The 24,634-nt window shown below is 58.6% G+C and overlaps 1 protein-coding gene across 1 annotated transcript in view; it reads right to left on the reverse strand.

The window, feature by feature from the left end:
• Kiaa0930 (KIAA0930 ortholog) overlaps positions 1-24,634 on the reverse strand; it is a gene marked incomplete at its 5' end in the record, with an annotated part of 31,676 nt that extends 7,042 nt beyond the window's left edge. Inside the window, 4 exon segments of the mRNA XM_005379479.2 lie at positions 309-386; positions 469-594; positions 4,123-4,274; positions 24,538-24,634. Of these exon segments, the coding sequence (XP_005379536.2) occupies positions 309-386; positions 469-594; positions 4,123-4,274; positions 24,538-24,634 (453 nt within the window).

Genomic DNA, 24,634 nt, shown 5'->3' on the forward strand with positions numbered 1-24,634 from the left:
AGGCCAGAGTCACGTGCCCCTTGCTTGGGACACTGGACCTGGGAGTGGAAAGTGAGACCCTGCAGGCTTCAGAAGGAGAGCCTCGAGGTGGGGGGAAGGGGGAGAGGGGAGGGGGAAGGGAGGAGGAGGGGAGGAAGGGGAAGGGGGGAGGAGGAAGGCCAGGAGAGGGGGGAGGGGAGGAGGGAAGGAGAGGAGGAGGGAGAAGAAGCGGGGAGGGAGGGGAGGAGAAGGGGCGGAGGAGGCGCCCTCCAGAGCAGACCCTGGCAGCAGGGGGTGCCCCGGCCACGCTGGCTCCCACCCCGGCTCACCTGTGACTTCTTCTTATGGATGTGGATGTCACCCCCGTCGGCGCGTGTGCACACGGCACAGGTCACCATGTAGTCCAGCTGGGAGAGAGCGGGGGCGGCGTGCGTGAGGGGGTCGCTGTCCCTGGGGCGTGCCCCGCCCCACCCGCCCACCCGCCCTTACCTTCTGCAGGATGAGGTTCAGGCACACGCTCTCCTCCCAGTCGATGTCGGGGTCTCCCAGGCCCGGCAGCTTCTTGGAGTCACGCCGGTACACCTCCACCTCCACCTCGGGCTCCGCCTCGGGCAGCTGCGGCACAGGGCAGAGGTGAGGGTCAGGTCCCTGGCCCCCGGCACGGCACTGGGCAGCTGTTAAGATGGAAGGACTCCCTTTCTTCCTCCCACCTCTCGCGGTGATCAGGAGCCGCCCCCCCAGCCTTGGTTTCCGCTGCACGCCTCTCAAGGTGGTGATGATTAAGTAGTGTACCGGCTCTGTCACTGATGACAATGCTACTGTGACTTCTACTGAGCACCAGGGACTGGGCTAAGTGTTTTACAGATTACCAACCCTCTTGCCCTTGTGGAATCCTGGAAGGCAAGTGTCAAAGCCCACGTAACAGGTGAGGATCAAATGTATTAAAGTCACACACAGACACGTTAAAGAGAAACCAGGTGTCTGGGCCTCTCCAGGAAGGAGCGGGGCGACAGAAAACGTGAACGCACACTTTGATGCAGCCCATCCTGGGGGGCCCTGAGGCTCTTGCAGACTCTGACCCAAGGGCCACAGGCAAACCCCTGCTGGGAGTCAGCACCCAGGCACCCAGAGGCTGGACGCTGCATGCAGGCCCGGGAGGCCCCCATGCCTCAGAGGGAGCCAGGGAAGTGCGACGGGGAGGGGCCCCGGCCGCCACCTCGGCCCACAGCGCTGCTGCTCCTCTCAGGCTCCCTTCATCGCCCCCTTGGTTTATTTTTCTTTCCCTGCAGCACTTAGGGTTCTGAGGTCATCTCATTTTGTCTCCTCCAAGAGAACTCAGCTCCTGGCAGGAAGCAAGGTTTGAGCTTTGCACAGAGCAGGTGCTCAGCCGACCTCTGCTGGTTCAGGGAATGGAAGGAAGAGGTCCCGGCACGGCGGGCACCGCGGACAGAGGGCAGCGGACAGAGCAGCTGAGCGGTGGGAACATGCTGCGTGTGCATCAGGAGACAGGTCCAGACCCAGCCGGGAGCCTCGTGGACACCCACCCCGGGGGGACAGAGGCACAGGACACTGGGAGCAGCAGCGCGTGGCTGCAACAAGGGCCAAATGTCCACCACCCGTGTCGACTCATCGGTGCGTATTCCTGCCAGTCTGTTATGCTCAAGAAATCCACCAACAGCCAAAAGGCTCAGCTGGGAGCAGAACGGCACCCCCAGGAAGCTGTGTGACCCAGGCAGCTCCTCCTGGGTCTCTGGGCCTTGACTTTCTGCCTAGGACGTCTAGGATAGAATGCTATCCCGAACTGCTGAGGGCGCTGGCAGGAGTGCCGGTAGTTCACGGCATGGGCCACCCGCACAGAGCAAGCCACAGATGCCATACCCTCTCCGCCAAAGACTACGTGGGCTGCCGGGGACAGGGACCGTTTTGTCCCGGGGAGGAGTGAAGGGAGCACGCAGAGAATCCAGGGCATCCCTCCCAAGGATCCCCGGGGTGTCCTGGAGCAGGATGCCGGGATCCCTGCATCCTCTGCCACCCACACTGCGGCTCTAGCTCTGCCCATCCATCCTGTCCTGCTAGGCGCCGGGAGACCAGCTGGTTGCCGTGACAACCGGGTACCGCGGGAGGGGAGAGTGGGTGGCAGCTGGGGCTTGCCGCAGAGACCTCGCAGTGCGCAGGCGCACCGCCCCTCCACCCCGCCTGCCCTGGTTGTCTGAGGGGCGGGGACCCGGCTCGCGCCTCAATCTCGCGCCCTGCAGGCGACCCCAGGCACTGCGGCTTGATGAGCCCGAAAGCGCGCAGCGGGGTGGGTCCCAGGCCTGTTGGCCTTGTCCTCCAAACACTGTGCCAGACGCTATCCTGTCCAACCTCCCTGGCAGGCCGGGAGTGTCACACCTTGGATCAGGGGTGCCCCCACCGCCTCCCACAGTGCAGGGGCGGATCCCAGGCTGGAGTTCCCCGGCCGTGTCCCACAACGCTCCCGGCCCACGGCACCTCTTTCTGCAGCCCTCTGGCCCTGTTCTCCCCCACCACAGCCCTGGCGGCCCTGGATGCCATCTGCCGGGCTATCTGTCCCCACAGCCTGGGCTCAGGGAGCACTGGGCCAGGTCTGAGTCCCTTCTGGGGTCAGTGGCCCACTGGGTGCCCAGTACCCCGGGGATCTGCTCCCCCGACCTCGATGTCCCCGGGCGGCTCCTCCCAGGGTGGGCTCTCCGCATCGCCTTCTCTTCCATCCAGAAGGAGCCGCCCCAACCGTCTCTCTGCACCCGCCACCCCCACAGGACACATCTGTCCTCCCCTCTCGCCCTCCTGACCACAGCTGGGCCTCTCCCGGACCCGAGACTCAGGCCACCCGAGAGGCCCCACGTATGCGCTGCCTCCTTAGAGCCTCTAGTTGCCACAGCCTTTGCCTCGGGGCAAAGACCCACGTGTCACAGAAGGGACCCCTTGCCAGCTGGGGTGGCTGGGAACAGAGGCTGAGGTCCCCGGCATGAGGACGCTCCCTGATGCCATCCCTTCCTGCCAAGGGCATCTCTGGGGTCATATCAACCTCAGCTCCCAGGTCCCCTGAGGGGAAGTCCCCGCCTTCCTGGGTGTTTGCCCTGAGCACCAGAGTGACGACTGGACGGCTTGGCACACAGTGAATCACAAAGCTGGTCTGGCAGCCAGTCTGCAAACCCACACGGGGCAGAGAGGGCAAGGGGGGCAGAAGTGAGGAGCCTCGGCCTCGGCTCCCGAGTCCCATTACCACGGGCAAGGCCTCCTCATCACCCCCGCAGGACACCCTGCCCTGACACCACCACTGAGCCACTCTGCCCGGCCTCCACACCTTCCCGGCCAAGACCAACCCCAGCCATGCCCACTGCTGCAGGCCCCCCAGCTCCTTCACCATGACCAGCAGCCAGCAGGAGGTCACCAGTGTCCACCCGAGGGCACCAGGCTTGTCCACTTGCGGCAGGCTTACTGTGCATGTGTTCATGCTCCTAGCACAGGCCATGGCCGGGAAGGTGCTCCCAGCACGATGCATGGGCCCTGGGCAGCAAACCCAGGGGGCGCTGCAAGGCCCAGTCCTGGTCCATAGTGCTCCGATTTCTGTTTTTAAAGGAACACAAAGCATTTCCATGTTTGGTATATGGGAGGCTTAAACACTGTGCAAAACCGAAGGGAGCATGCAACGTCTCCTTCACTCCTCCAGCTGCTGGGCTGAGGCGCTGCATCTCGGAGCCCTGGGTTTCCTGTCTGGCTGCCTGCCGAGCGCAGGAATCCACAGGGCGGAGACCACAGAGTGGAGCGCTGGCCGAGTCCGTGGAGAGGACCATCCATGGAAGGAACACCATCCTCCTCCCCGTCACGCCATCAGGCAGGGTCACCCTGCCCACAGCCTGGGTCAAAGCCCTGTGCTACATTTGCTCCCTCGTGGGAGAAGCTCCCCCCTCAGCGAGTCCTGCATTGCTTCCTGGCGGCCACCACAGTGCTGACGATCGCTGCCCTCCGGCATCCCTGGGATATGATTAACAGGTGCATACGGGCCAAGTAGGCAAGAGGAGAGACTGTGCACTGAACTGCGAATACCTCGTGCCCTTCGGACTCGCAGGGCTCTGGGGAAGGACCTGCGGGCCTGGGGTGCTGGGCACGGGGGTCACCCACCTTCCTCCCATCCACGCTGCTCTCGCTACCCGTGTAGGCCAGCTTCCGGCGAACGTAGAACAGCATGTCATCCTGCCGGGGGGCCCATTTCTCCATGAAGTAGGTGGAGAACATCCACGTCCAGAAGACGATGCGGTCATCCTTGAGGCAGCCTGCAGGAGGAGGCCGGAGAGGGGTGAGAGAGGACGGCTGCCCTGGCCCGCTGTGTGACCTTGGCCAAGCCCTGCCCTCCACCCTGCACGCTGGGTCAGAATCCCACCCAGCTCTGAGCCACTCCACCCGCCAACCGCTGGGCATCTCTAGAGGCTGGGACACCTCCCAGGAGCCCGAGTCCTCCACCCAGTGGCAGCCCGTGGGCCGGCTCTAGCCTGGAGATGAATCAGCAGGTTGGTGGAAAGGAAGAAGTGAGCTGTTCGTCAACGTCACCGGCTGAGCAGCGGAGACTTGGAGGAGGAGGGGAGGGCCGGAACGCCCGCAGCAGACACCCCGCCCCGCCGCCACTCCCCAGCTGCAGCCGGCCGGGAGAATCCCACTTAAAGGGACAGTGCCCTTCGCCAGCGGGCTGGGCAGCAGGCAGGAGCCCTGCGAGGACACCAAGCCACTCACTCTCCCTCACTCCTTGCACAAACTGCTTACTAGACGCGGTATTTCCTTATGATAAATACCTGTGACCTTTTCCTGCGCAAGAAAGAGCCCACAGCTTTGGTAGGAAAAAATCTGGGGCTCCATTCCTCCTTTGCCCAGTTATTATGACAAGGGACGGGCAGCTTGGCTTCTGGGAGCCACAGGTTCTTTTCAAGTTAATGCACGTTAACTGTGACCACGGTGGAAGAGCCCATGTCACACACAGCGACAGAGCCGGGGCGATTTCAGCAACTCAGTGCATTAAACCATCGCTGGTCTCCTTCTGTCTCCCACTGGAACCTAGTCCTAGTCCTCTGCCTCGGGGGACCTAACCCCTTCACTTAGACAAGGGAGCCCCCAGGGCCAGCCGGGTGCAGCACCGTCCTCAGTCCTCATGGGTACTCTGACCCCACCAGGACTTGCCCGTCCCTCTTCCAGGGTCAGTCAGGGGCTGAGTTGTAGGCAGAAGGCCCCAGCCGCACCACTGACCCCACAAGCAGGACCTGGCGCAGCCCCTGCCCTCCCTCTGCCCAGCAGTGGACCCACCCGCTCCCACACCTGCCGGGCCCCAGACTCGCAGGCAGCAAGCAGGAGGGAAGAGGCGGGGGCCTGCTCAGCGAGGGGCCCAGCTCAGCCCATGCTGACAGCCTCCCCAGGCTCCCGGGCACTGTGGGCACCGGCTGGAACCAAGCACAAGCTGTTTGCACCACCCCCTCACGAGGACAGCCCTGCTGCAATGCCCAGCTCACGTACAGACATCCTAAAACCAGGGGAAGTGCCTCGCTCACCGCGGGTGAAAGGCCAGCTCTGTCTTTTAACAACAGCTCTCTCCCAGAGCCCGGCTGAGAGCTTTCAGGCTAAGACCCACAAAGGGGTCGCATGCTGACTGCCTCCTGGTCCCCTGCTGGCTCTGACAGGTGCGGGGTCATGACTCAAACCCCGCTCCTGCCCCTGCCAGGGAAAGGCCCTGTGAGTGAGTGCCACTCTGAGTTAAGCACCGCCCCTCCTCATGGGGCCTCGTCTTTAATAAAAGTCACACGGGGCGGAGGGGGGGCGGTTGGTGGCACAGCCTGCGCTTAGCATGCACAAGGCCCTGCGTTCAATCACCAGCACCCCCTGCCCCACAAAAAATCACCTGCTAGCAGCTGTAGGGCACGCAGGCTATTGCAGTATTAACAAGAACCATAACAACAGTAATTCTGTGCAGAAGTCTCAGGGAATTCTCAACAGCACCCTCTTCTCTGCACCCCGTCACAGAAAACCAGACGCAAGCACAGGCCAAAGATCCGCCCACGTTCACAGCACTGGGGACTGGGGAAGCACTCAGATCTGCGGTCCTCACTCGCCTTGGAAAATCTCTGTATTCAGCCAGCAACAGCCGAGGGAAGGAAGCCGATGACCACCGACCCCACTCCTTGGGAGCATCGAGTATGGTATCAGGTGGCCCTGGAGCAGTCAGCCACAGGAGGGGAGTAGGGACGCACTGGCCGAGGCCAGCGGCTCTCCCTAAGCCAGGCCCCCTCCCTGTTCACAAGCTCAGAATCGCTCTTCGCACCTCCTCCCCGACCAGCGGGTGACGGAGGCCGGCTGCCTGCCGGTGTGGACGCCTCTGTGGGCACACACAGGAGTCCTGGTCCCACTCCTCAGAGGCTGACAGGCCCCGGGTGCACTGTGCCGGCCCCATGCTGGCCCCGCTCTCGTGCGCTCCTGTGGAACTCATCACAGCTGCCCGGCAACCATCCGGAGGCCCAGCAGCGCCACTCCTGTACCACACTCTGAGCCAGCACCATCTCCAGGAGCGAGCGTCTTGCCTCCACCCCATTGCCCAGCCACACCTGCAGCCACAGGAGGTTCATTGAAAAGCTGCTTTTCTGGCCCTCCTCCCACTGAGGGCCTTTCCATGGAATTTAAACCGAAACCTGAGGTCCTCACCTAGTGCCCCATGCAGGCCGGCCCCCTGGCCCCGGGCTGAACATGCCCCCAGCGGCCACCCTGGCCCATCACCTTGCTGGCTGCCATCAGAGGAGTCCACACCCACGTCCTACCTGTCCCCTGCTGCATGAAGGTGTCACCAGGGAAGGGACTTGGTCTTGGTGGCCATCAGGTCCCAGTGCCCACATCAGTGCCAGGCACACAGTCCTGACAACACAGGCTGGGTAAATGGACTGCCCCCTGCAAGGTGGGGCCAGCCAGGACCAGCCAGGACCACCGCTAGGCCTAGGCTGACCCCTCGAGCTGGCCACAGGCTGCAGTCCACTCCAGCCTCAGGACTTCTGTGCCCTGATCCTCCAGCCCAGCTTGTCCACCCTCCCAGACTCAAAGCAGAAAACTGCCCTGGGCTGCAGGAGGGACAGACCACTCCCACGCTGTCACACATATCCACCACCATCACCACACACCACGTGAGCGTACAAGTCAAGAGAGCCAGCACCGGGACGCTGCAGAGTGCCGAGCAGACATCAGCAGGGCTTCTGTAGTACAGGAGGGCAGATCCAGCAGGCAGAAACCCAGCCTACCAGGGAAACACGCACACGTGCGCCTCCCCCGCACACACATGCATGCCTGCAGGCACGCTTCACTCTAACGGGCGGGGGGGGGGGGACCCTACCTGAGGAGCGGGACAGGCACTGGGGCAGGAAGAACTGCTGGAGCATCACCCGAGCGACGGCACGAGGGACACAGGGCATCTGCACTCCCTGGTGCAGCAAGGCTGCGCGGGGCAGAGGCAGGAGCGGGAAGTGCGCGACCCCACACAGAAACAGGCACGGCGGCACAGGTGCGGCAGGCGAGCACACAGCGGGAAGGAGATGGCAGGTTCCCAGGAATGTGGGGAGACAGCGGGCTCACCGGAACCACGGTGCACATCGCAAGACCACGCTGTCCTTTTTAAGAGGCAGATTTGTTCTTTAAAAAAAAATACCATTTAGGAAAACCACCAGGTTCTTATTAAGGTAAACAGGACTTCCAAACACTTCAGCCACTTCTAGGGACTCACTCAAGAGGAAGGCAGCAGGTGTCCACATGCAGAGGGTTCATGCCTCAGACCCCAAGAGGAAAGTAGAAGGGCAGACGTGCGGAAGGCAGCAGAGCCTTTGAAAGAATATTACTCAGCCATAAAAGCTGCCAGTCCCCACAGCGGGGTAAATCTCAAAATCACCACATCAAGAGGAGGAGGAGGTCAGATTACAGGGCTCCACTCCGTGTGATCACATTCCCTTGATGTCTCAGAAAAGCAAAACATAGCAACGGAAGACAGGCACTGGCTGTCTGCAACATTCTGGGTGTGGACTGGGGAGGTGGACAGGTGTGCAGTCATCAGAGCTCATCAAACTGTACGCTCCATGCACATGCAGCTTACTTTACATCCACCATACGCCAAGAGGGGCAATAAAAAGTCCTCACGGATGCTGGCAAGGGCGTACTGAGCTGGGACCCTCACATATCTAGCGCAGAAATATGATATCCTCTGTGGAAAGCACATAAATGTTTCCCCACTTCTGTGAATCTACCTAAAGGAAGAGAAATGTCAAATACAAAAACACAAGCCTCATGCACAAAGCTGTTTGATTAATAAGAGCAAATAAAACAGGAAAGTCATGACCAGGAGCAGGGACAGGGCACCCTCTCCTGCAGTGACTGACACTTAACCTAGGTGAATCCGGCCACGTGGACGAAACCACCCCCACCTGCCTTCTGAAGGATGGCGGTGAAGACACAGATGTGCAGCGCTGGTGAGACATGCAATGCAGTGTAGACACCAAGGACAGCCACACAGGTCACACGGAGACCCCAGGAGCAAACACCACGATGCAGGAGGTCCTGCACACAACAGGCATCTTCCTTTTTCTTCACCTAGTATTTTCAATAAGACTACACGATCTTTTCCCATAACTGTATGGCCTCATGTCATAGACTAATGGGGGCGCGAGCACAAGGTGGGAAGGGAGGAGGCCTGGTCCTCGTCCAGAAGCTAAGCAGGATTAGAGTGGGATTTCTGAGTCCGGCAGGCACAGGTCACACGAGACTTTGAGGCCAGACCACGTGGGCCCGAGCCCTGCCTGCTCCTGATGGTGGCTGGCACGTCAACCTCTCCCAACCTAGCGACTCTGATGTTGGGGTCCCACTCCACCCATCTAGGTCAGTGAAGAGGACTGGGGAGGGACCAAGGTCCTTCCGTAAGCTGCAAAGTCCTGTCACCTGGGCCTGGTGGGGACCTGCTCTGCTGCCTCTGCATCACCATGGCCAGCTCAGATGCAGTCACGGGCCCCACCCTTACACTGTCCTTGGGCCAGTGATGCAGGGTCAGTGTGAACGAACACAAGGGGCCCGTGGCATGGCCTGGGATCCCCCAGCTCTTCCTCCTGCAGGCGACCCTCTTCATCTTTTCCCAGGCCTGCCGGCAAGAGGAGGCCACTCCAGCAAAAGCCTGGAACACTCCCCACTCCTGTCTTGCTGTCCCCAGGCTGGCCTGGGCTGCATGTCCCCAGCCCTGGGGTCTAAGGGACAGCTCAGGAGCAGGCGTGGCAGAGGCACTCAGGCAGCACCACGGACAGCTCCACACGGCCCAGGTCTTCAGTCTGGCTGGGGGCCTTGAGAGCAGGGGTCACCGCCGCCTCCTTCCCTGGTACCCAGGTCTGCAAGGAAACCAGGAGCACTGAATTAGCGTGTGCCCCACTGCTCCTGGGGGAAGTGCTCCGAGGGCTGGGCTCCCGAGGGCCTCGGGTCACTACATTTCTGTACCTTACTTTCTGCAGATTTCTGTTGAAAGGCGTCCGACATACTAAGCAGTCACTCCTTCACACCCAGCACAGACCCTGGGAGTCAGGCCTGGCTGGAGCTCACGAAGCACATCACTGCCTCCCTCCTTGGCGCTACACTGGAGACCACTGCAAATCACCCACAAAAGCACAAAAGCGTGAACCACTCGCACTAATCAGCCTGCAGAGAGGACACAGAGAACGGCCTTGCTCACCCTCAGCAGGGAACGGGGTGTCAGGCGGCACATTTTTCACCCTGTGAAAGCCCATGAAAGTGCTGCATGCTGATTTAGGGTGACAAACTTTAGCGAGTGGGCGAATTCACCAATGTGGAATCTGTGAGTAATAACGACAGAGTCCACATCAGAGACAGTGGCCCTGGCCAGCTCCAGCGGCGGGACTGAGTGAGTACCAGGCCTGTAAGTCCCTCTCGGGCCCTGGGACTGAGGACCCCAGAAGCTGGTGCTCAGGGACGAGTGAGGAGACAGGGAAGGACCCAGCCTGCCCTCGCCCCTGCCCAGGGTTCTGTCCTCTCTCTGTGTGACCCAGGGAGGACACACTGTGCACACAAAGGATCTGCTGGGGACAGAGCCTGCAGCTCAGACAGCAGAGGGACACTGTGTGTGGCCACACTGCAGCTCCTGAAGCCCTCTCAGATCCTCCCGGAGCAGTGGGGGCAGCGGATAACCTCAGCTTCCACTGTCAATGTGAGACAACTAAGCCTCGGGCCCCAGGCACTCAACGGCAGGTGCAGGAGCTGCTGCGCACATAGCCCCCGAGCTCAGCTGTGCTCCTTCTGAGACCCCACACAGCTCAAGCAGGGTTAGGGCTCTTCCAGCAATGACAGCTTTCCCCCAGCCTCTGAGCCCCTAGGAACAGCCCTATGCTCTCCAATATCACAGGGTCATTTGCAGTGGCCATTTGAGCCCTGGTGACATCTAGAACAGGACATCTGTGTGAGGTGCCAACCTAACACACTGAAATGACTGCTCACAGACATGCGCCCTCCAGCGTAACCTGGAAAGGAAGGGAGCTTTGTATTTTGCAAGGGTTTCCCACGAATACGCATCATAGTATGGGCCTGGAGGAGCCTGTGTCAGACGCCAGTGCATCAGCCGACCTGGACCAGGCACGGGGCACTGCCTGTGGTCCCGGCCACTCAGGAACTGAAGCAGAGGAACACCAAGTTCAAGGTCAGCCAGGGCAGCAAGGTGAGATCCTGTCTCTAAATGTAACTGTAAAAGGGCTGGGGATGCACTTCAGTGGGAAGCACTTACTGGCATGCGAGGCCTGGTTTCCATCCCCAGTATAGAAAAGGAGAGAGAGGAGACCCGGTCTGCGGTCTTGACCTGCTGCCCACTCCCCTGAGCTACTTAACCTCCCAAACCTTTAGTTTCTTCACCAGCAAAACCAGGAGAACGCTATCTACAGTTGCTATGGCGATGCAGAGGTAATACAGGTGCTCGGGAAAGCACCAGGTGTTGAGTAAGCACTCTCCAAAGGACGAGGCTCTGCCCCTAAGTTAACAACCCGAAGTCACTGTGCCATAGGCAGGGCCTTCAGAATGACCGGGAGCTGGGCTCTAAGCGCATTTCTTGAGGCCATCAACATCCTTCTCCGGCCCAGGTAACCACACAGGCTAAGCAGGCCTTTAGGAAGGGTGATCAGGTGTCACAAGAGCAAAAGTTATTCAAGACCTACGCTTGAGGGAACACTGGAGGAGACCAGGCGCAGTGGCAGATATCTGTAATCCCAGCACTCTGCAGGAGCACAGCACAAGAGTTTTTGCTTTTTATTTTTGTTTTTTTGGGTTTTATTGTTGTTGTTGTTTCGTCGTACTGGAGATGGAACCCAGGGTCTTTGCATTGAGCTAAGCTGCATCCCTAGACCTTTTAAAATTATATTTAACCCTTTTTATTTTTCATTTTTGAGACAGGGTATAGCTCAGCTGCTAAACTGCCAAGGCTGAGCTCAGACTGTCCTCCTGCCTCTCTACCTCCCAGGATGCCAGGACTACAGCTACATGCACCACACAGCCCTGGAGGTGGAGTAACATTAACTTCAAAGATAACAACAGCACAGACTACACGCATGCACACACATGCCCACTCACACTCAGACAAGATTAATCTCACTGATGGATATTAACATAAAATTTTAACAGCAATAAGTAGTAAGCAGAATCCAGCAATCCACTACAAATATGTTATTGGTCACACAGATTTAATAAAAAATACAACAATGATCTAATATAAGAGCTGTTTAATATAGTCATGTCTATTTATAGCTCCAAAGAGAAATAACACATGATTATCACCATGGATAGTAGGAAAGCATTCAATAATATTTAACACCTTTTCTTGATTTTTTTTTTGAGACCAGGTCTCCCTATGTAGTCCAGGCTGGCCTTGAACACACTATGTAGCCCAGGCTACATGGGGGCTCTTCCTGCCTCAGCCTCCTGAGTACTAGGATTACAGGCGTGCACCATGATGCCCAGTAAACATTTTTTATCTTTTTGGAATTCACAGTAATACATCAGTTCACGAACGCTTCTGTGTGAAAACAAATCAGTTTGCAAACAATTCAGTTCGCAAAGAAATGTGTTTAACAACATTTTGCTTCTGTTCGCAAACCCTGCATCAGTTGACAAACATGACTGCAGCTATCTTCCCCCAAATCATAAAACAAATTAAGTTTGTAAACTGAGGTACCACTGTATTTTGGCTTCAGCAGCAACCCGACTTTACTCAGATGCCAGGTAAGTGCTCTACCACTGAGTGACACCCCCACCCCAACATCAAAAACTTTTAAGGGTAAAGGAAAACCATAAAAAACAACCTGAAATAAACCATGAGAGAATGTTTTAATCTCTCAGAGAAGGAAAAACTTTTCGAAGTAGAACACAAGAGCTATCAAAGAAGAAGATGAACTGCACAAAAACTTAAAATTTCTACAGGGAAAAACCTATGTAATCCTGTGCATGCCACACACCAAAAGGAAAGCAAAAAACAGAACAGCCTGTTTTCTTCCCCTTACAGTACCACAAAAACCTAGCTAAAAAAGGAAGCAAAGACCAAGCACCATGTTGGAAAAATAAGCCGGCTCTGAGGGGCTGATTTCCTTAACACATACTAAGTCCTACACAATGACAAGAAAATAAAATAGTGTGGGGGCCAAGGGAGACACAACTGGCTTTTCAAACCTAATAAAATGCCCACCTGTATGTTTTAGATTAAAATCACAAAATTCTGGGGCTGGGGATGAGGCTCAGGGGTACAGCACCTGCCTAGCACACATGAGGCCCTGGTTTTGATCATCACAAAAAACACTCCACATTACAGAATTCCATTTTCTGCCTATCAGATCTACAAAGATCCAAACCCTGGCAAGTCTCAGGCAGAAAAGCATGTGGAGGAGCTGGACCTCACATCCTGCTGGGGGAACTCAGCTGGCAAAACCTCCACGGAGGTGCTAGGCAATAAAACTCAAAATGCTTTGACCTTTAACCCAGCAGTCCCAGCAAGCAGTGTTTCCCCTGCCGTCTTTTTTTTAGTAGCTCCTAATGTTCGCGCCCTCTTGTGTAGCTCCTAATGTTCGCGCCCTCTTGTGGAGCTGGTGCGTGTGCATGGTGCAGCTCAGCTCCTTTTCTCACCCCTCTTCCCCCCTTCCCATCCCTGAGGCCCCTTCCCACTTGAGGAAGATCACTCCCCTACTTCCTAGTATCTACCTTTTATTTTGCTGTATTTATATTTGGCTTTCTCATATGAATCATGCAACGCTATGCTTGCATGTCTGATTTATTTCACTTAACATTATGGTCTCGTGGTACAAAGTCTCACACGTGCAAAATTATGTGATTATTCTAGCACTGTATGCAAAACACCAGAGTCATCCTGTCAATAGAGAAGTGGTTAAATGAGTCAGAAAATACTCACAGAACAGAACCTCACGTAGCTATTAAAAAAGCATCCAGGTATTTTGGGAGGCTGAAGCAAGACAATCTCTAGTTTTGGTCCAGCCTGGGCAACTTCCCCTGTCTCAAAACCAGGAAATGAACAAATGGCTGAGGATGTAGACAGCCTTGGGTTCAATCCTCAGCACCGCCAAAAAGAAAAAAGTGGGGGCAGAAAACTATCAGAGGTTTGTGATATTAAAGAAAGAGTTGGCAGTGATAGAACTTGGGGTGCACACAGCAGGCCGGGAAGGCAGGGCAGGAGAGCTCAGGGGCAGAGGCCCAGATGGGGCCGGGTTGGGGCTGGCTGTGGGGTCTCTCAGGCTCCCCCAGTTCTGGCTGTGGGGCTCAGGCAGACCCTGCACCTCGGTGCCTGGTTCTTGGCTTGGAAACCAGTGGTCCCAGAAGTGGCTACCTCTTGGGCTGATGAGTTTAAGTGAGCAGATACGCCCGGCCCGCAAATGCACGCGTCACCATCACCATCACCATCACCACAGCCTCTAGAGAGAGAGGCCGGGACCCGAACGGAGGCTTTTCAGGAATCTTCCTGTACCTTCTCCATTTTGCACCCTGAGCACGTTACCTATCCAGAGAACCAAAAGGCTTTCAATAACAACGCTGTTATTTGGAGAAATGTTCATGGCGGGGGCAAGAGGGGACACACGACTGCACAAGGCAAGCGCCCTGCCCTGGTTTTACACCCAAGCCCTGCTTTCAGCACCAGGAGAGGCTGAGAGAAGTGCTCCCGGGTCCCGCGGCGAGCATGGGAGCTGCACCCCTTTCCTGCCTTCCACACCGGCACGCTGTAGTGTTCGCGCTCATGCTGGGGGCTTCCATGTGTGGACAGCAAGCCACACTTCCTCCTCGCGCTCCCAATCCCGCCAGGAGGCTCTGCTGTGCAGTGAGCAGGGCCCGCGTCCAGGCGGACTGTGACCCCAGCCTGCACGCAGCCCCGGGGCCTCGAGCCTCTGTGCACATGGGCAGCGGGCAGCGGGGCGGTCCTGCAGTCCTGCCCTCTAGCACTCGGGAGCAGGGGTCACCACGAGTAAGGAAGAGGCAGGGACAGCGGCAGCAGGCCTGGGGGAAGGCTGCACCCTGATCCAGGGGAGGGGACTTCCTGCCAGGGCCACCGGCTAAACCACAAGTTAAGGGCACAAACAGCAGGGTCGGCACTCAGAGCCGCCTGGGGAAGGAGAGGTTGGAGGCCCAGGAGCCCGGGTTTCGGCAGGAAGCAAAGCCGGGGAGGACCTGACTCTGACAGGCCCCTGGTGGTCTCCGCAGTCTCTGCCACAGGCAGCGATGCCAGGCCCTGGCCTCCCGAGAGCTCCCTCAGTCAGCCGGGCTCCACACTGCGCTGGCCAGCTCCCAAGGTACGGTCCGCCGGCCTCCTTGGGGAAAGTCCAAGCGGCCCTTGGCCCTCAGAGCTTCCCCGAGCCAGGCCAGGCCAGCGCGGGAGAATGAATGGGCTTCTGTGGTCGCTCAGAGGGCCTCGTGCCTCCCTCCCCGGGCACAAAAGACAAAGAAGCTGCCCAGCGAGGGCCAGGCTGCCCTGAGGAGGCCCCGGGATGAGGGCGAACTGGTCAGTCGGGTCCCCACGTGAGCTGTCTCGAGGGCCTGACCCGGGGAGCCTGGGGTTTCGATGATGGAAGGGGCCAGGGAGGCCTCGAACCCCGCCTGCTCCCACATCTTCTCCAGGAGAAAAGCCAGGCTCCACGCTGGACTCCACAAAGCCCCTCGCGTCCGTGGCCAGCCTCGGCCCTTCCCCGCCCATCCGCCTGGCCACACTCCTGCCCGGAGGTCTCTGTTCCGACAGCAGCTGTGGGTCACCCCCGCCCCGCCCCCACACCAGGCCTCCCTGCCCAGCCGGCCCTGCCAGCTGTGCCCTGCGCTACCTGCAGCCACGGCCGGGGCCGCCCACGCAGAGCTGCTCTTGCTCCTTTGATTGTCATTACCTGAGGAGGAAACTGAGGCTCTAGGCCTGAGTCACAGGCTGATGTCACACTGCTGCTCTGGGGCAGGGACAGGCCACGGCCACATCTGCCTCCAGGGCCAGGACCGCAGCTCTGCGCTGTGGCCTGGTCACGCTGGCTCCTGACCACCTGTCTGCGAGGTCCTTATACCTCGCTGCACATGATGTCCTTGTCCCCAGAGCAGGCAGCAGTCAGTGGCTGTGACCATGCAGCAGAGATGGCCAGCAGCTGCACCCCCCCACTGTCAGCCGGAACCCTGTGTGCTTGGACTTGAACAGTGTTGTGAAACCCTGAGTGTTAACCGCCTCCCTAATGACCACTTCCCAGTGGGGAAACCAAGCCCCGAGTCACGGTGGGGGCTGGGACTTGTGCCCAGCTCTGCAGGCCGCACTGTGCCAGCTCGGTGTGAGGCTGAGTACAGTGACCTCAAGGTCCTGCTCCAGGGCGCGGGGGCTCCCACAAAGCAGTCTTCTCCACAGCAGTTCCCGCAAAACCACTCACGCACCCCTGTGACCAGTGCCCGCGGCGCCTGCCCCCATGCCCACACTGACTCAGTCCTGCCACCATTCCAAGCCGGGACAGCAGCGCCAGCACCAAAGCCCCAGCTCTGAGGCCTCATTCTAGTTCCTAACCACTGCTTTGTTTTTTGTTTGTTTTGTTTTTGAGACAAGGTCTCTCTATGTAGCCCAAGCTGGCCCTGAACTTGTGATCCTCCTGCCTCAGCCTCCCAGATGTTAGAAGTGCTAGAATTACAGGCCTATGCCACCACACCCAGCTTCTGCCCTTCTCAGACCCAGAAAATGGCCCTGACAGACAGACGCACTGCCATGCATCCTGAGTCATCCTCGGCTTCTGCCCACACCTGGCCAGGTGTCCCAGCAGGCGCCGTGAACCTGCAATGCCAGCGTCTGTGCCCCTGGACCACAGACCAGTCACTGTCGCGCTCCCCTGGCCTCCGCCCACATGCTGTGGAGCACACGGTGAGGCCGGAGCCATGAAGCCCAGCCCCTTTCAGCCTCACTCCCTGGAGCAGTGAGAGGCTGGGACCCGGGCCCAGGACTGGGGCTCAGAAGCACACCCCACCTCTCCTTCTCCCTGTGCCAGGCACTGGGCCCGGAGCCGGGTCAGACCACACAACCTTCAGCACACATCTGCCTGCTGGGCCCAGCACTGCTAAGGAGGAAGTTAGGCCGGGCCGGCCTGAGGGACAGAAGCGGGAGCAGCATGTGCTTCCTTAGATGAAGGAAGGTTCAACGCCTGCCACACTTACCGTGGCTTCTTAGGCCTCAGACGAAGCCAGCCTTCAGAGCACTGCGACACCTTAGGCAACACAGGGTGCACATTCCTCCTGGACGCCTGCTCATCAGGCCGTCTAATTCCACAAGGCCCGCGGTGCCCCTGGCGGTCGGAGCCCACGCCCCACGGGTATCAGCGGAGAGTGATGCCAAGACCCCGCTCAGGACCGGTCCTGGCTCAAGTTAAGAGCTCATCTTTTGTGAACTACTGACATGATAAAAACCCTGGGGAAATCACTGACCACCTAAACAGCACAGGAAGACATCCTGCACTTCCTAAGTAACTTCTAAATAAGATGCTGAGAAGCCTCACCATCACCCCAGTTCCCCCAACCCCAAGAGCATTCCTGGGTGCACAAAGAGGCACCCAAACTCACTCTGTGGTCCGCCTGCCTTCTCACTGGAAGGTGTGGCTGCCCCCGCATCTACTTCACAGTAACTTCTCCCTAGCGCTACGCAGCTGTGCGTCTTCACTGAACTCTCACCAAGCGCACAAAGAACCCGGAGTCAGAACCCCGCTTCCCCATAACAGCACCAGAGCAGGGCAGGCTCCCGGGATGGGCCAGCAAGGACCACCCAGATGCAACTGGTGACACACTGCGCAGAGCAGGGCTCCACGGCGGCGCGTGTCGCCCAGGGCAAGGGCTGGGGCTGACAAATCCGCACGTGGCTGCTTCTCTCTCACTTCCTCCGGGAAGGGCCGGCCCCTCACACCCATCCCCTTTCCCACTCCCACTTCTTCTACAACCTCCTTCAGCCCACAACCAGGGGCCGGCTCCCCCCAGGCGCGGGACAGGATGGGGCCACCAGAAACAAAGGGCGTCACACACCTCTCTGGGGCAAACTGACGTGCCTGAGCGTGAGAATGGACGGCTGCAGCCTTGTGCATTTGACAACAAGGGCCCACGCCCACCCTGCCAAGGGGCCCAGAACCAGCACCTCAGAGCCTGCACCAGAGGGCAGTGACAACCTCCCTCCCAGCTGCAGAAGTAACGGGCCCAGAGTTCCAGGGGGAGGCTCCCTTGGGTGCCGCTCCCTCAAGCTGGGGGCAGGAAGGTGGCCCAGGACGCCCTGGAGCTCTGCAGAGGGGTGACCGGGGAGGAAACCCACCCCAAAACGTGAAGCCACAGCCCTCACGGGCTGGTGGGGCTCTTAGTTCCCTGTTCTAGGGCCAGGCAGTTGTGTGCCTCTTGCTGTTTGCCTTCTCCCCTCATTTCTGCTGTTCCCGAACACCCAGGGCTCCGGCCACCCCAAGCACTGGGCCCTGCTCAGGTGCTCTCGCAGGTGTCCCGGCTAAGGGCGTGGGCTGCAAGCAGGTGCCCCAGAGCCTCAGCTGTGTGCAGTGGCGCAGGACCTTTCCTCTGGTTTGCATAAGAGGAAACTGAGCTAGAGGAAATGGGCTTCACACAGCCGCCCATAGCTGTCATGGTTACTGGCGAACTGTGCTGCCCCAGGGGCTCTGGGCCTGCCCCACCTCCTTGGGAGAGACAGCAGTAACCAGTCCTCTGCCCAGAGAGCCACAGCAATGGCCCCAGAGCAGCACAGCAAATTAATTTCTGACCCTCCTCTGCCCTTGTCCCTGCCTGGGCACTGCTCCATGAGGAAGGACCCACACAAGGACCTGAGCACCCTATTCAGCACACCCCACCACTAGACATGCCCAAGCCTCCTCCGCACGCTGCTCTGTGCACCCAGGCATCACCCACGCTGAGCTGGCACAGAGAACGCAGAGCCAGCGCCAACCCGGCTGGAGGAGAGCTTGGGGCTGAGGCGAGGGTGGAGGCTCCGCAGTCACAAGATGTGGCACGAATCCCGCCTGAGGTCAGAGAAGCCGGACAGGGGCCCTTGGGCCGACAGCTGAGGCTCCCCGAAAACAGGGCACAGGCAGCACCTGCAGGCAGACAAAGCCCAGGGTAGAGGGGCCTCAGAGACCCTCAACAGTCATGTGGCTGGGAAGCAGCTCACGAGGGGCCTCAGGCTGGGGGCCCAGGGTCAAGAGTCAAGGCGGCCCCTGTGGGGTGGGCAAGGGAAAGCTCAGAGACAGCTCTGGACCCGGCCTCGCGGAGTGGGGTGAGGGGACCCCAGAGCCTGTGGCAGGGAATGCCCAGCAGCAAGTCACCTCGGGCATGCGGGGCTGGGGAACCAGCGGCACATTCAGATGGGGACGGATGGGCTCAGGACAGCCCACCCCAAATACGGCACCTTGATACCTGAGACAACAGCAGAGGCAGGAAGGCCACTCGCACCCTCCCTCGGCCCTCCTCCTCAAACAGACCACACACCTGGGGGAGTCTGACCGCCCCTGCGCAGGCCGGAAGGCAGCCAGGGGTCATTCCAAAGTGAGCGGAAACCCAGAGGAAAGGAAGACTGGGGACACAGAGAGGAATCTGACCAGGCCTGCACAGTCCCCCAGTTCAGCAGCGTGGATCCCACTTCCACCCAAGCGCCCTCCCCGAGGCTAGCCACTTCGCCATCAAGCCTCCCGCGAGAAGGCCACAGTCACGCTCTGCGTCTTCAGTCCTTGTGAAGGCTCCCGTGTCACAGGAAACTGATGCTACAGAAAGCCCCGTGCCTTTCTCTTGTTAATGTCCTTTGTTATAGAGACCTCAGCTGTGATCCTAAAATGGGACGGGAAGATGCGGTTCATCCCCTACATTGGCCACAGGGCCTGGAGGTCCAGGTGGGTCCGGTGATGGTGTGCGCAGGGGTCAGGAGCAGTGGAAGGAGGCCACGTGCAGGAATGCCACTCTCTGCTGACGGGCGCTGTGGATGTAGGTGCAGGTGGGGTGTGCAAGTGGGGGAGCAAGTGAAAGTAGAGGTGCAAGTGAGGATCAGGTCCAGGTGCAGAACTAATGCAGGTGGAGGGGCAGGTGCGGGTAGAAGCAGCTACAGGTAGGGAGCAGGTGCAGGCGGGGGAGCAGGTGCAGGCGGGGGAGCAGGTACAGATGAAGTGTAGGCAGGGAGCAGGTGGGGAGCAAGTGAGGGCATAGGTGCAGGTGAGGCGAGGTGGGGGACATGTGCAGGTGCAGGTGGAACAGGGGCAGGTGAGGAGCAGGTGGGCAGCCAGCCTGGCCTGTGCTCAGAGGTGCAGCTCTCAGCCTCGATGTTCTTGGGTGGGGAACCAAGGGGCCTCCGCCTCCAGAAGCAGGGGTGGGCCTGAAGCATGGGTGGAGAACTCTGGGATAAGACCATCTGGGGAATCACAGACCAGCAGGTGCCTAGCCCAGTGTCTCAACGGATGCTGGATCCTTTCTCAGCTCTTGGAGATCCCGTGCTGAGAAGCTCACTGCTCCCCTCCTGGCTCATCTTCCCTCCTGCTCTATACCTGACATTTACTATGTCTCCCCTAAGCCCGGTCTGCACACGCCCACCACCTAGGGTCCCACCTTGCCCCTGGGGTCCAACAGCAGCCTCCCAGTGCCAGCCGAGTACAAAAACCTTTTCACTCAGAAAGAGGCTTGTTACAAGTTGTTTATAGTGGTGAAAAATTGGATCCAAGCTAAGTTTCCAGCAACATGAAGTTAATTAAATAAATTATGGCACAGCCACTCGACCGACATGTAGGCTCTTAAGTATGTTTGGCATTTGAACAACATGGGAACTGCTTTAGGAATTCTAAGTGAAGAAGCAAGATTAAGGCATCTTATAGATAGAGAATATTATGTTTTTGTTTTTTGTTTTTGAGACTGGGTCTCACTATGTGGTCCAGGTTGGTCTTGAACTCATTATGGAACCCAGTCTGGCCTCAGATTCAGGGCGCTCCTCCTGCTGCAGCTTCCTGAGTGCTAGGATTACAGGCTTGTGTCAAGTATGTTAAGAAAGTCTTTGGGAAGGCTGGAAGGCAAGACTTCACGTTCACAAGGGTGTCTGCACAACTGGAGATATGGGTAATTTTCCCCTCTATCTTCTGTTTTCCAAGTTCCGTCGTGTGTATAACCTTTTGAAGTGGAAAACAATTTTTGCCTAGGGATTTTGAGGATGTTTCTTAGCAAGTGTCCAGCTCAGGCTTCTCTTTGGTGGCCTCAAGGCTTAGCTGACCCTCAGGAGCCTGCCCGGAGGGAAAAAATGACTCACCCAAGCCAGGCCCAGTGCTGCCTGGTGGCTGACTGCAAGGACACACTGAAGCCGAGGCTCCGTCTGTTTAGAGTGCGAGCCCCAGAGTCCTAAGGTGCCCATAAAGGAGGCAGGGTCTCCCTCAGCAGAACCTCCGGGCTGATTCAGCCCTAGGAACAGGTAGGGGCCGGAATCCACAGGCCTTAAAATAGGCCCAGAAACCCGAAGGCGGCCCCGCTACCCTGCAAACGCCACACTTCCTCCCCACCCATTGGCTTGCAGCTCTGCCTGCCTTCGGGTGGGGGCCACTAGCAGCCCCAGCAATGGGGGGACAGCGTTCTCACTGACTGCAAAGTAGTCTGAACTGCAGGGCACAAGTACAACCATAATTCTGTGTGCAGATGCTGAGCCAGATGTTCTGTCTCCTGGACCATGAGGGCGGCGGCAGCTCAAACTGCACCAACTCTGCCTGGGGCTGCCACGGATTTCCTACCTGCTACTTCTCTGTGCCATTCCCACATCCCTAGGGTCTGTCTGCTCTACAGACAGGACACAGAGGCCTGGGCTGCAGCTTGCCCAGGGATGCACATCTCCCACCAAGACTCCTCCATACCCATGATGCTCGGTCACCCATGCCCAATGAAAGGGCAGAGGGCTGGCGAGGCACACAGGGCCTGCCCTGACTCAGGTGGTCCTGGGGCTGGGCAAGGGGCAGGTGCGGCACAGGGTTAGGCTCAGGCACAGCAGCCCTAACTGCTTCTAGCAGAAATTTCGCTCCAGTTCAAGTCTCCTGTGCACCTGGTTTCTCTCCCCAGATGTTGCCCATCTACCAAGCAGGGACCAGGGTCAACCCCGACTGGCACAGAGCCAGTGCTCAAAGCACGTTTCTGCTGAACAGATGTGACTCATATAACAGCATCTGCAGACATGACTCAAGTCAGTTTTTAGGGCTTTTGTTTCATCTGTGTGTGTTTCTGTAGTACTGGAAATTGAACCCAGGGCCTTCACGCTGAGCTACATTCCCTGCCCTTTTCACTTTTTTAATTTTGAGACAGTCTTGCTAAGTTGCCTAGAGTGGGCTTGAACTTTCAATCCTCCTGCTTCGGCTTCTTTAAAAGTCAGGTTTGTCTCTACAAAGGGCCTTTCACCATGAGAACCTCGCAAGGACTTGGGCTTCATCTTGTAGACAGACACTGACTCAGAGATGACAACAGCTTGTCCACGGCTCCCTTGACACCTCCAAAACAAGCTCAGAGGACACAGCACAGTTGTGAGTAACCTAAGCTTTAATTAAACACCACCACCAAAACTCTGGGAGCTCTAAATCCATTCATAATGGTGAGGGGTGGAGCTCGGAATTAGGGCACATACTTAGCTAGCATGCATGAGGTCCTGGGTTCAATCCCAGGCCCCCCCAAATTCATTCATGAATCTAACAGGCTGTCCCAGCTGTAAACTGGGGATGATAAAATGTAACCCAACAGGGGGTAACAGGAAAGAGGAAAAAAACAAAAAATAAAACCTGACTCCACATGCTGAAAAGGTGCAGGGACCCCAACAGTGGGGTACAGTGCCCTGGCAAGTATTCCAGGCGCCTGCATTTGAATGTTTGGGCCATCCATCGGGCCCCAACTCTACTGTGGTCATAGCCCTGTCTGAACATCAATTTTTCCCAGGAAAAATGAAAGAGATGGGCCCTTCTAAGCAGGCAAGAATCCGCTGTCCTGGGCCACCGGCACCCTTCACTTGCCAGCTCAGAAATTCTGTCATTTACCCCGAATGCCTCTTGGGCACCTGCTCTGTATGCACTCCATGAAAACACGGAGGAGACTCCAGACTGGCAACACCCTCCAGGAGCTCACTTGCTAACTGGGGAACAGCCACACAGGCCGCTGTGGTGCCAGCTGTCCCGATCATCCAGTGTGGAAGGACAGCAAGGATCCCAGCAGCGCCTGGGCTGAGAATGAAAGGAACGCTTGCAGCGTTCATTGCTCATGGGACAAGTGAGAGGGGGGGCTCTCCTGCAGAGAAACCAGCATGCGCAAATGGCGTATGGGGGCTGTGGGGTAGGACTAACCAGGGATCCATCAGCTGGGCCCGGCAAGGCTCCTGTCAGTGATACCCAGATTACATTCCCACTTGGCAAAGGCAGCATTGTGTCAGGGCTAAATTGAGACAGCACGCACAAGGCATCTGGCCCGTAGTATACATGCCCATAAATGCTGGGTGCCTTCCTCACTGCTCCTGAGGGGTGGCCCTGAAGGGTCCCTGGGATTGAGGACTGTGTACTGGGGTCAAAAGATGCCCACTGGTCAAGGTGATCAGTGATCAGAGGACAGAATGGGTGTGCAGGGGCATGGGGGAGGGGCTGCTGCTGTAGCTGAGCACTTGAGTAAAGGGCTGGGAGCAGATGGTCTCCAAGACCCCTCCCAGTTCAGACATTCTGTGCCAGGTGACAGGTGGGCCTGCCTGGCTGGCACACAGTAGATGTTCAATAAATGTTTGCTGAATGAAATTAACAAGGATCCTCCAATTTCTGCTCAAAACTATGTCCAGACACCTTTTCAGAGATGAAACTTCTGTTCCCATCCCTCCCTGCATGAGAAGCTGCCTGGGCCACCCCTGCCCCAGCTGGGAGGTGCCTCCCCCCACCCAGAAAAGCATCTTGTGCTCAGCCTGCTTCCCACAAAAAGGAGGATTTACATTTATCTCTTCCCCTCAGGACGCCTCCAGGGCGTGGCCTGGTGAGGGACCCTGGGTGCTTAGGTCTGCCAGGTCCCTGCAGCTTTGTGACCTTGGGTGGGGGTGGGGGGAGCCAGTTCCTCTTTGGGACTTAGTGTCCACAGTGCGGTGGGGGCAATGGAAGAACCTGGAAGGTCGTCTGTCGCCCCCTCAGATATCTCCAGCCTAGACTGGGGGCAGGGGTGGGGGACTGCTGAGGGCCCGCGTGGAATGAAGTCATTCCCTGCATACAGAAGGGAGGGCTCTTTTCACTGAGAAAATGACAAGCTCCAGGCTCCAGGGGGGCGGGCTCCTCTAGCTCGGGTCTGGGCAGATCCATCGGTAATGAATTACCTCATAACCAGGCGGGCCGGAAGACCCCACCCACACCTGCAGTCCCAGGCCCTTTCAGACAATGAGGCGCCCCCAGCCCCTGCACCCAGTAGAGGGAGACCGGACCACCTTACACCACAGTCACATCCGGGGAGGCCGCCAGCCGCGAGCCCTGTGCCAGGCAGGTGGGTTCGGGGCACCGAGGCCCAACAGGTCCCTAGCAGAGCTGATGAATGAGCGCACCCGGCAGGTGCAGAAAGACAAAGGCTGCAGACGAGCCGCGGCCCTGCCTCGGTGTCAGCCGGGGACGTGACCGAGCTCGAGCGGGGAGGTCCCGGGGCTGCCCTGCCGGGATCGCACACGCGCACGCCCTGCAGCGGCGCGGAGGCCCCAGGTCTTCCTGGAGAAAACCCAGAGCGGAAGGAGGGAGAGGATGGGACTGAGGGGCAGACCTCCGGACGCGCAGAGGGAGACAGCGAGCACCCGGGAAGCAGGCAGAGACGCCAAGACGCAGGGGCAGGGGACCCCAGCTCAGACGGGGAAGCAGGAAAGACCCCGACGCGCGGACACGGGGGCGACAGACGGGCACAGGACGCGCAGGGACGGCCTGGGCCACCCAGGGAGGTGGTCACGCAGGGACAGGCGCAGAGACGCGGGCACGAGGGGGGAGGCGACACGGGGGCCGGGGATCCGCCCGCCCCACTCACCGAGGCCGCAGACCTCGCGCCGCAGGCTCAGGCGGCCGCGCTCCTCCGCGATGGCGCGCAGCATGTGCTGCAGCGAGCGCTCCTCGGCCTCCGCGGG

The sequence above is a fragment of the Chinchilla lanigera genome, unplaced genomic scaffold (genome assembly GCF_000276665.1).
Source record: "Chinchilla lanigera isolate Chin_1 unplaced genomic scaffold, ChiLan1.0 scaffold00012, whole genome shotgun sequence".
Lineage (NCBI taxonomy): Eukaryota > Metazoa > Chordata > Mammalia > Rodentia > Chinchillidae > Chinchilla > Chinchilla lanigera.